This window comes from Lepus europaeus, chromosome 18 (genome assembly GCF_033115175.1).
Source record: "Lepus europaeus isolate LE1 chromosome 18, mLepTim1.pri, whole genome shotgun sequence".
NCBI lineage: Eukaryota > Metazoa > Chordata > Mammalia > Lagomorpha > Leporidae > Lepus > Lepus europaeus.
The window spans coordinates 48,130,563-48,142,543 of NC_084844.1; the positions used below are offsets into that span (position 1 = coordinate 48,130,563).

The 11,981-nt window shown below is 44.6% G+C and overlaps 2 protein-coding genes across 2 annotated transcripts; one reads left to right on the top strand and one right to left on the bottom strand.

Moving 5' to 3' along the window:
• Positions 1-497: 497 nt before the first annotated feature.
• On the top strand, positions 498-1,436 carry LOC133746860 (olfactory receptor 1L6). The gene has a single exon (XM_062175101.1). It carries the CDS (start codon positions 498-500, stop codon positions 1,434-1,436), a length of 939 nt encoding a protein of 312 aa, XP_062031085.1.
• Positions 1,437-2,182: 746 nt separating this feature from the next.
• Positions 2,183-5,441, bottom strand: LOC133776596 (olfactory receptor-like protein DTMT; the record flags this gene model as incomplete). Its single annotated transcript, XM_062215667.1, has 2 exons — positions 4,539-5,441; positions 2,183-2,209 (listed from the first exon to the last, which is right to left on the bottom strand). Coding segments are annotated over exons 1-2 (930 nt in total), but the record flags the coding sequence as incomplete, so codon positions are not given.
• Positions 5,442-11,981: the final 6,540 nt, after the last annotated feature.

An 11,981-nucleotide genomic window follows, 5' to 3' on the forward strand; every position in this document is an offset into this window, starting at 1 on the left:
AGGGATAGATGAGAGATGACCGATAGATAAATGATAGATAGTTTTGAGGCTTCTTACCCTCTTTATCCCACAACCAGCTCCAGGGTTAACTACGAGTATTTTCCTCACCAAAGAAGAAGATACTAGGCTCCGAGAGGCCACTCCTCTACCAGCAGTAGAGCCAGGACTCATCACCAGGTCTGATCTACTCCAAAGCTTGAGACTTGCCCACTTCCCAGAACATCCATCTGCAAACTAGTTTCTTCACAAGATTTGGATTATTGGACCAGCAGTGCGATTTTCAACCCATTTAAACCACAGGAATCAAAATTCTATATATGTACATATCTTCATCAGCCCATCTTCCATCTGCATCTATCATCTGTCCTATCAATACTATATCTACCGATCATCTGTCAATCAATCATTTCTCTATCTACAGATTCTCACTTATGGAACACCATGGGATTCCCAGGACTTAGGCCTCCCCTTGGCATCGGCATGCCTTTAGGCACTCCATGGCTCTGGCCAACCTCACATCCGCCCCAGAGTTTGTCCTCCTCGGCCTGATGGATGGAGCAGACGCCCACCCTCTCTTGTTCCTGCTCTTCCTTAGTGTCTACCTGCTCAACGCCCTGGGCAACCTGAGCATGGTGGTGTTGGTGAGGTCTGACAGCACCCTGCACTCACCCATGTATTATTTCTTGGGTCACCTGAGCCTCGTGGACGTGTGCTTTACCACCGTCACGGTGCCCCGACTGTTGGCCGGCCTGCTGCACCCAGGCCAGGCCGTGTCCTTCCAGGCCTGCTTCGCTCAGATGTACTTCTTCGTGGCCCTGGGCATCACCGAGAGCTACCTGCTGGCGGCCATGTCATACGACCGCGCGGTGGCAGTGTGCCGGCCGCTGCACTACGGGGTGCAGGTGACGCCCCGACGCTGCGCCGCACTGGTGGTGGCGTCCTGGGCTGTGGCGCACCTGCACTCCCTGCTCCACACGCTTCTCATCTCCGCGCTCGCCTACCCACACACCGCCCCCATGCGCCACTTCTTCTGCGACATGACCGTGATGCTGAGCCTGGCCACCTCAGACACGTCCACCGCAGAGACTGCCATCTTCTCGGAGGGCCTGGCCGTGGTGCTGACCCCACTGCTCCTCGTGTCCCTCTCCTATGCGCTCATCCTGGTCGCCGTGCTCAGGGTTAGGTCGGCCGTGGGCCGGCACCGCGCCTTCTCCACCTGCGGGGCCCACCTGGTGGTGGTACTGCTTTTTTTTGGCTCAGTCCTCTCCGTCTATTTCCGGCCTGCGTCTGCCTACTCGGCCCGCTACGACCGCCTGGCCAGTGTGCTCTATGCGGTGGTCACCCCTACCTTGAACCCTTTCATCTACAGCCTTCGCAACAAAGAGGTCAAGGGCGCCCTAAGAAGGGGGCTTGGATGGAGGATCCACAAGGCGTGAAGGTGGACAAGAGCTAGAGCAAAGTAAGGGGTGACGTAATTTGGAATAGAAAAGCTGTAAACATGTAAAATAATATATTGATTGCATACATTACACATTATATATAAATGTTTCATAAATATGTTGAAGTAAAAATCAGTTTATCGACATCAAGATTTAAAACCTTCAGTAAGGAAAAATACACCCCTACCAAAGTCAAAACATAAAAAACAGGGAAATGTCACCTGTTAAGACAGTGACACTACCCATAAGAAAAAAAATCAACTCAAGGCAAAGGAAATGCACAGAAAACGTGGCTACATAAAGAGATGTTTGACTTCACTGACTAGACAGACGTTTAATTTAGAATCAATAAGTGATCATATGTTGAATGTGAGGATGATAAATATTTTGAAGGCAAAATATCCAGTATTGGTGACATTGAGCAAAAACAGCCACTCACATTTACTCTTGGAGGGGGGTTTACAGCAGTTCTCAATTTGGCAATGTCAATAAAAGGTCCACATTCTCTGATCTAGTACACCTATTTCTAGGATGTAGCCATAAAAAACCAGGACAAGACACCCCGCAAAAAAAAAAAAAGAGCAGGATATAAAATTGAAATATTTCTCAAAATAATGAGAAACTGAAAATGACCTAAGTGTCCATTGAGCAGATTTATTTTTTATTTTTTTGACACACAGAGTGGACAGTGAGAGAGACAGAGAGAAAGGTCTTCCTTTTGCCATTGGTTCACCCTCCAATGGCCACCGCGGCCGGCACACCACGCTGATCTGAAGGCAGAAACCAGGTGCTTCTCCTGGTCTCCCATGGGGTGCAGGGCCCAAGCACTTGGGCCATCCTCCACTGCACTCCCAGGCCACAGCAGAGAGCTGGCCTGGAAGAGGGGCAACCGGGGTAGAATCCGGTGCCCTGACCGGGACTAGAACCCGGTGTGCCGGCGCCACAAGGCGGAGGATTAGCCTATTGAGCCGCAGCATCTGCCTCATTGAGCAGATGATTTAAACGCCTTATGATAAATGCATCAGCTCAATAAAACACTACGTAGCTTCTAAAATAGTTACACTAACTTATGTGAAATGATGAATTCACAAATGAAAACAATGAGAATTGTGTAAATTAGCCCTACTATGTGCAGAATGTTAGTCTGTGCACAAAAATGTCTGGAGTAGTGCTTCCTAACTTTTAACTGTCCTTATGGAAGAGAAGGGCAGAAGACATTGGGGGATCCTAACACTGTGTTCATTTCTTTGTTGCTTGGGTGTTTTCTGGCGAGTATCCATTACATCAGGAATCAATAACATTTTTTAAAAAGAAATAAAGTCAACATTGATGTTAAGAAGGTTTATTTTAAAAAGTGAGATTTTTTTAAAGCCATAAATTCTTTTCAAGAAGTATGAAAATGCATTCAAATAAAATCAATAGTTATTTGTTCTACATCTAACAAATACAAGGTACTGAACTAGGCATTATAAAGACAAGAGCACAACTGTCTTCAAGGCACTTTAATATTATGCTTGGTAACAGAATAAATAAAAAGAAAGCATAAAATAATTTCCGAAGAATATTCCAGGGGGTGGGGTGGGAAACAGCTACTTGGGATTCATAAATAGTCTAGTCCTATCTATCATCCACCTTACATTACCATAGGCTGTCCTCTGGGCCATCCTTTAATGCCTATAAATAAAACAATGTATAACTCTATGGTCCCTTTTGGAATGTACAATTTTAAATCAACAGGGAAACTCTCATCCAAAATGTAGACATTGCTAATTGACATGATTTGATCATTCCACAATGCACATATGTATGAAAACATCACACTATACCCCATTATAATATACAATTATTATTTGTCAATTAAAAATAAAACCAGGGGCCGGCACTGTGGCATAGTGGTAAAGCTGCTGCCTATAGTGCTGGCATCCCATATGGGTGCTGCTTCTAGTCCTGGCTGCTCCACTTCCTTTCTGGCTGTGACCTAGGAAAGCAGTGGAAGATGGCCAAAGTTCTAGGGCCCCTGCACCCACGTGGGAGACGCAGAAGAAGCTCCTGGCTCCTGGCTTCAGATTGGCCCAGCTCTGGCTGTTGGGGCCTTTTGGGGAATGAACCAGCATATATGAGACCTCTCTCTCTGCTTCTGTCTCTCTGTAACTCTCTGCCTTTCAAATAAATAAATGAATATTTGATCTCTGTCTTTAATGTGCTGTACACTGTTTTTTAATGCTATACCTAGTACTCCAACAGTATTTTTTCACTTTGTGTTGCTATGTGGGGGCAAACTGTTGAAATCTTTACTTAATATATACTAAACTGATCTTCTGTATATAAAGAGAATTGAAAAATGAATCTTGATGTGAATGGAAGGGGAGAGGGTGCGGGAAAGGGGAGGGTTGCGGGTGGGAGGGAAGTTACGGGGGGGGGGAGCCATTGTAATCCATATGCTGTACTTTGGAAATTTATATTCATTAAATAAAAGTTTAAAAAAATCAAATCAAATCAAACTTAAAAACAGATGTCCAAATAATTCATCATTACCTGACAAATTACTGGCACAGTTAATTAAAAATAAAGATAATTTTAGAATATGATCACTAATGAAGTGAATTATCAATCCAAGAAAAGACAATTTGAGAACCAGCAAGAAGAGAAATCATGATCACGTACATAATCAATTGGAAGATATTCCTTACTGGATATATTTGACAGAAGAAAAGCACTAAAGTGGCTGGGGAATTTGGATTTAGGGAATTAGAAACTACTTCACAATTTTTCAGTATAATACCAAAGTTGGAATGGCATTTATTCAACCTTGACTAATAGTCATGGCACATCCATGGTATGTCAGGCTTGGTCTACATCACATCTGAGTCACAGTGGTAAACTCAAGAATGACAGTGGACCCCCTCATGGTGAAACAATGTAAAACTCCCCCTGGTGGTGCAATGGGTTCTGCATTGGCGGTGCCAAGCGTGGGTGCCATTAAGCTATTCAGAACATGACTTATTTTCGATAGCAGACCTAATGTCTGGAAATACCCTTTACTCTTTAGAGTCACTGTCCCAGAGAAAAGGGAATTGTTCTCTTTGAAAAGATCCTTACCAAGGCTCCCTTTATGTCCTGATTCCTCAAACTATAAATAAAGGGGTTCAGCATAGGAGTCACCACTGTGTACATCACAGCCATGACGGTCTCTTTCACAGTAGAATTGTCGGCTGAAGGGCATAAGTAGAGGCCAATGATTGTCCCATAGAACAGCGACACCACAGACAGGTGGGAGCCACAGGTGGAGAAGGCCTTTCGGATGCCTCTGGCAGAAGGGAACTTGAGGATGGAGGACACAATTCGTACATAGGATGAGAAGATCAGCAGAAATGGAACAATAATGACAAGACTGCCCAGGATAAATATCACCATCTCGTTCATCCTAGTGTCAGAGCAGGCCAGCTTTAGCAGAGCTGACAAATCACAGAAAAAGTGGGGGATCCTGTTGTCTGCACAGAAAGACAGCCTGGCCATGAGCAGGGTGTGCAGCAGAGAGATGAATGCAGTCAGCACCCAGGACAGTGCCACCAGGCAGAAGCAGAGCTTGGGGCTCATGATGCTGGTGTAGTGCAGGGGGAAACAGATGGCCACATAGCGGTCGTAGGCCATGGCCACAAGGAGGAAGCTCTCCAGGTCTGCAAAAAGCAGGAAGAAGTACATCTGGGCCAGGCATCCTGCATAGGGGATGGATGGGACTCGGCTCTGCATGATCTGCAGCAATTTGGGCATTGTGACAGAGGAGAAGCAGAGGTCAGAGAAGGACAAGTTGCTGAGAAACAAGTACATGGGCGTGTGGAGATGGGAGTCCAGGTGAATGAGGACGATGATGAGGAGGTTCCCCAGGACGGTGGTCAGGTACATGGCCAGGAGCAGGACGTAGAAGAGGTCTCGCTGATCTGGTTCAACAGGCAAACCCATGAGGAGGAACTCTGACATGACAGTTTGGTTTCCTCTTTCCATGTTTTTTAAAACCTTTATCAAAATTAAGGATAATTTGTATGAAGATATATAGACGTGCACACAAATATGCACATTTCAAAACTTTCAGAAATGTACTTTTAAATTCTAAGTTTATTTAAGTACATAATTTGTCTATGCCACGTATATAAATAAAAATTTCCATAAAGAAAAACTACAAAAGCATACAACTTGTGGGTCATATTCAATGATATTCCAGGATATATAAGAACTTTCTATTACCTTTCCATGAGTAAGGTCAGATCACATGGTCTGAAAGTAGATAGAAAGTAGTGCTAGAAAACACTTCTAGCTTAGGGATGCAGGTAATAAGCCCAGCAGAAAACCAGCCAGCATTCTCAGCACTCAGGAATGAAGACAGTGGTGATTCGAGTGACAGTACCGATAATAAGACCATGACAACATTTGCAGGTGCTTATTTTTTTTTTTTGACAGGCAGAGTGGACAGTGAGAGACAGAGAGAAAGGTCTTCCTTTTCCGTTGGTGCCCCAGCCCACGGGGTAATCAACTAGGACATGAGGAGCGCAGACCTGAATGGAGAGACAAACCAGACACGAGAAGGGAGACCAAGACAGTATTCTGATCAAGGTCTCACTTTATTGGAGAAGGAGGTAGTTTATATAGTACAAGGCAAGGATTGTAACAGTCAAGGGCAAGCAGGGGTCATCTTACAACATAGTTCAAAGGAATAGCTTTACAGGAATCTTAAATCAACATCAATTTGACAACGGGAGTTACAGCGGGGTCTTACAGCTACCAGACGTGCTTATCAAGGTACAAGAATTCATGATGTCAGGAGAGCACGGAAGCCAGACGGCCAAGCGCCAACCATATCAGTGATCTGTACAAATGGAATTTTCTAGTGATTCCTCCTTATGGGAACACAGTTGAAGGTTAATCTAAACAAAGGCCTATATTCAAAACAGGGAAACCAGCACAGTGGCTCCCAACACGTTTGTTCACCCCTCAATGGCTGCTGTAGCTGGTGTGCTACAGCCGGCGCACCACGCTGATCCGAAGCCAGGAGCCAGGTGCTTCTCCTGGTCTCCCATGCGGGTGCAGGGCCCAAGCACTTGGGCCATCCTCCAGTGCCTTCCCAGGCCACAGCAGAGAGCTGGACTGGAAGAGGAGCAACCGGGACAGAATCCGGCACCCCGACTGGGACTAGAACCTGGGGTGCCAGCACTTTAGGCGGAGGATTAGCCTACTGAGCCGTGGCACCGGCCACCAGGTGCTTATTCTTGCTAAACAATGGGACAGAAAAGCTTCAGATGCATTAACTGACTTATTCTTTATAGCAACATTATGAGATGGATACAATTCTTTATTTTTTAGACAAAGAACTAGGTATTTGCATCAATTAAGTACCACATCTAAGGTCTCAGAATTACCCAGTAACAGATCTGCAACTTAAGTCTAGACAGCTTAACTTCAGAGTTTTCCTGTCATTCAGGAAACATTTAAAAAAATGGAGAAATCTGTCCGGCGCCGCAGCTCAATAGGCTAGTCCTCTGCCTGTGGCGCCGGCACACCGGGTTCTAGTCCCAGTCGGGGCGCCGGATTCTGTCCTGTTTGCCCCTCTTCCAGGCCAGCTCTCTGCTGTGGCCTGGGAGTGCAGTGGAGGATGGCCCAAGTACTTGGGCCCTGCACCTGCATGGGAGACCAGGAGAAGCACCTGGCTCCTGCCTTCGGATGGGTGTGGTGCACTGGCCGCAGCGCGCCAGCCGTGGCGGCCATTGGAGGGTGAACCAATGGCAAAAGGAAGACCTTTCTCTCTCTCTCTCTCTCTCTCACTGTCCACTCTGCCTGTCAAAAAAAAAAATGGAGAAATCTTTAAAGATATTGGGTTGAGTAACATAACCTAGACTCAAAAAAATTATATGATTCCATTTATTTGAAATTCATGAATTGTCAAATCTAACCCATAGTGACCAAGTAGTGGATGGAGGCAGGTACTGATGGGTAGGCATGAGGGAAATTTTGAGGGTAATATAAATGCTTTACATCATAACCTCTGCAATGGGTACACAGGTGCCAGGTTCAGTGAGTTGTTCCTTAAGATTTGTATTCTAGGGGCAGGCATTTGGTGTAGTGGTTAAGACGCGGCATGGGACACCTGCAATCCATATTGGAGCAAATGGGCTTGAGTTACCACTCTGCTTTCTGACCCAGTTTCCTGCTCATGTGCTTCCTGGGATGCAACTCGAGATGGCCCAAATACTTGGGCCCTGGGAACCCAGACTGAGTTCTGGGGCTCCTGGCTCCAGCCTGGCCCATCCCTGGCCATTGTGGGCATTTGGGGAATAAGCCAGTGGTTGGAGCATCTCTCTCTCTCACTGCTTTTCAAATAAATAAAACTTTTAAAAAAGAGACTTATATTCTATGTGTAAATTACAATTGGGTGAGGAAACGTTCTTTTTTCAAATTTCCAAGGAATGAATAACTCCCTGGCTCTGTGTAGTGCTTTTCAGAACCTAAAATTCAATTTTAAAAGCTACCTAATCTACTGAAGAAGAAAAATTTACAACACAAAAATAGCCATACACTAATTTCACCTATAAAAACCAAGTTTACATCACTAATAATCCCTCCTTTTCACATCTGAAATCACCTTCACATGCTTACTTTAAAAATGTAGAGTTACATCATCACAGGCAGAAGGGATGCTTAAAAATCACTACCAACACCTGATCAGAGCTCAGAATAAAGCAAAAGCCTACTTCCCTAGGCATCTGCCAAGGTTGGCCCTTATCCCTCCTCTGGAGGAGAGCACTTTTTAATTCTCTGGGTTACAATGAAATGGAAATCGCAGGACCCCTAGAGGCTTAATCTCATCAGAGAACTTTGCTCTCCTTTTATTCCCTGTTAACCAGAACACCAGGCATTACCCACACTGCCCCAAGCAAAGCTGGCTCAACTGTTCTAAGAGCTGCAGGTCCTCAGAACTCTGCAGTGGGACGCTCGCCCCAGACCTCTGATCAAGTCTCTGCCAGCAAGTCTGGGTGCCTACAGGCAAGGGCAAAGGCTGCTCTCATATCCTGAGCAGCTTCATTCAGCGTGAAGCATGGGGGCAGCCAGAGACCATCTCATTTACTTTGTTTCTGACACTGAATGAGACACACCAGCAAACAAGCATTATTTCTAAATCAAAGTGGATTTGAACAGGGGATTTACAGTCACCACATGCTCTCCTACTTTGAAACCTATTTCTTGGAAGAGGTTTAGACACAGTGGTCGGCCACATGCCTCCTTGCCGATCTGCCCCCAAGAATTCCTCCCCAAAGTAAATCCCACATATTTATTTGTCCCCCTGCCCTACCAAACTCCTTCAGCCTCCTGTCTCAGTGGACATGGGCAAGGAGACGACCAGCCCAGACTGATCCAAACCCATGTTTCCTGCCAGCCTCTGCCTGAGGTTCTCCTAGACCTACAGGGGCTGCTCACGCTGCAGAGCAGCAGGAAGGTCTGAGTTGCTAAGGATTTGAAGGCAGGAGTTCTTTCATCATCGACAAATGCTAAACTCTCCCAAAGCACTGAATCCAATTACCCTGTGACTAACTTGATACCCAGGAGAGTAGGACTCAGAAGAAGGAAGTGGGACTGAGAGAGAGCTCCTGCTTGTGTCACAGGCGATAGCTGAGATTGGGAAATCTCTAGGACAGCATACACAGCACTTAAGTGTGTGGTCCCTGGAGCCAGTTTCCTGGGATCACCTTGCTCCACACCTACATGATTCAGGACATTGGCCAAGGGACTTAACCTCTCTTTGCCTAAATTCTTCCATCAGCCTAATGGAAATACAAAAACACCTAATACATAATGCTACAGAAAGGAGAAAATTAAACACTCCATGTAAATATTTTCCAGATGGTGAGACATGCTATGGTGGCATTTGTGAGTCTTGCTACCGTCATTGTTTAGTTTTGTGGCATGGATGCAATGTTTTTCCTTAAACCCCACCTTCACCCAGTGAACCCCATACCCTGGTGCTTGGAAAGAGGTGAAGAGCACTGTAGAATTCCCTCACAAAGGATAGGTGGCAGCCCAAATACCAGGGATTCCCTCCCAAGTTATGAGTTTTATTGATCACTACGTAAAGCTAGTAACATCAGCACAGCTCAGTGGAGGATGAAGAAAGCCAGCCACATGGAGGGGCTCTCAGGATGGTCTCTGACATTCTATTTACCCAGCCCCCAAGAAAAAATAATTAGGAGCCAGAGGAGTCGGATTCCATCACATTGACCTGTGACCCTGGCAAATAACTGAACTTTTCTAACCTTATACTCTACCTCCAGTGAACCTTACACACCTTGCAAAATGGGGGTGGTGGTGGTGGAGGGCTTAGAATGATTGACAAAGGATAAAGTACTCCACAGACATCCAGTATATTAGTCCCTATTAGCAGCTCTGTTAATCCCCAATTACATTTGGAGGTGAGAGTTTCTGTTGATAGTGGGAAACAAGGAAGGTGATGATCTCTAAGCCACTCTGTGAGAACCACACTGTGGAACAGTGGCACCAGTGGGAGGGGATGTTACAGTACCTGCCTTCTGGAACTCCCTGCCAGCTCACCCCATGAGTCTTACTGTGGCTTCAGAGCCTGCTCGCTGTCTTCTACTTCCATGCTATGCATTTCCAGCTTGGGTCCCTGCCTTTGCCTCTGACCCCTCTCTTCTATAGTGCTCTGACCCCTGGGATCCCTGGGTCCCCAAGAAACTCATTAGCAATAAATCCAGCACTTGCCCTCCCCACCTTACCCATGCCCCCTTCTGAGTCACATTTCTGAATAAATCACATCCAGAGATAGAATTCTGGATTTTTCTCACTATGATATTCTTAATAAATCTCACCTTGATCATCACAGCCCATGCTAGTTAGTATCTCCCTTTTACCGAATTTTCTGCAGTACATCATCAACTAAACAACTACAGGAATCAAACACTACAGCACTTGATCATCTCTTATCCAATGAGTCCATCCCTATATACCAATATTTCCTCTTCATCTGGACTTCAAACACCATGATAATGAGCAGTGTGTTGACTGATTCACATGGGAATGTTTATTCATTAGTTCACTGGTTCATAGAAAAATATTGAAGGCGAAACTACAACATGCAAGGAGCCAAGTCATGTGCTATGGGGAAAACAGCAGCCAAAGTAGACCTGATCTCTGGACTCAGGAGCTTATAGTCCAGCTGGCAGAGTTGACTACTAAATAAGCTACTAGTAAGTATCACAAATCATGTCATAGGAGAAACACAGGATCAGTGAGAGCACGTATCAAGGACAATTAGCTTTGTGCAGCAGGCCATGGAAGACATCTTTTACTTTTCATTAACAGGGTTTAAGTAGAATATGAAGAGTTTTACAAGAAATGTAAATTAAAATATTCAGAGTGAAGAAATGTAATATGGAAAACCCCAAAGATGAGAGATAACTTGGAGTCCTTTAGCAAGTGGCTGGGAAGTGGAGGTTTGAGGTTTGTGTGGAGGAGGGCAAAAGATGGGGACAGATTGGAGTGGAGCAGAGATAAGAAATAAAGCAATAAAGCTCAAGGGGCAGGCAGTCTTTTCTTAAAAAGCCACAGAGGCCATTGTATTTTACAAAACGACAGTGGGAAATCACTGATATTTTAGGCAGAGGAGACAATCAAATTTACCTTCTTAGAAAGATCTTTTATAGATGTTTCATGGAGAATGAATCTATGGATGGCCAGGGGCAGGGAGCCAGCTGGAACAGTTCTGCAGCTCTCTAGGGAAAAGCTGGTGGTGATGGTGTCCTAAACCTCAAGAGGGGCATTAGAGATAAGGAAAGGAACATGCTTGAAAAATTATTAGGTGTTAGTATTCAGAAATTGGTGATGGTCAGGGACATAGGGAGTGAAGCAAAAGAAGGAGTCAAGCACACATGTATTGATTTTCTGCCATCTGGCTTCATATTGTTCCACCATTCTACTCTATTCAAATTCAGTTCTCTTCAGTTTTGCACTATTTATAAATTTCATTGAAATAAGTAAACTTCATTGTAATAAACACAATTTAATAAACATTGTACACAAGGTTGGAACACTAACAGAAATAATATGAAATCTTCTACAGGGGAGGATATGTAGGAGACATTCACAGGGAGACTCAGAGGTGAAGCTGTTTGCAACTTAGTATTGATCTAAGGTTACAGAACACTATTTAAAAATGATACCTCAATTAAGTCAGGTTTGTGGGTAGTATGATCAAAACCTGTGATAATTTGACAGTGTTAGGCAGAAGAGGATTTGAAATAATAGTTCTTTATATTTTTTTCAGGGTCACCTCAGGAGGACAAAGAGAAAGATATTAGTCAATCCACCAATACCCTCTTCCTAATTCAACAAGTCACCAACACATCATCCCTTTTGCATTTCGAACAGTTGCATAATCTGCCATTTTAATAGAGGTCTACAAAGTGATGAAAGTATCTGGGATACTGTTCCAATATTAATATCAATAACATACAGTATAAAATTATATACAGATTTCAGGTA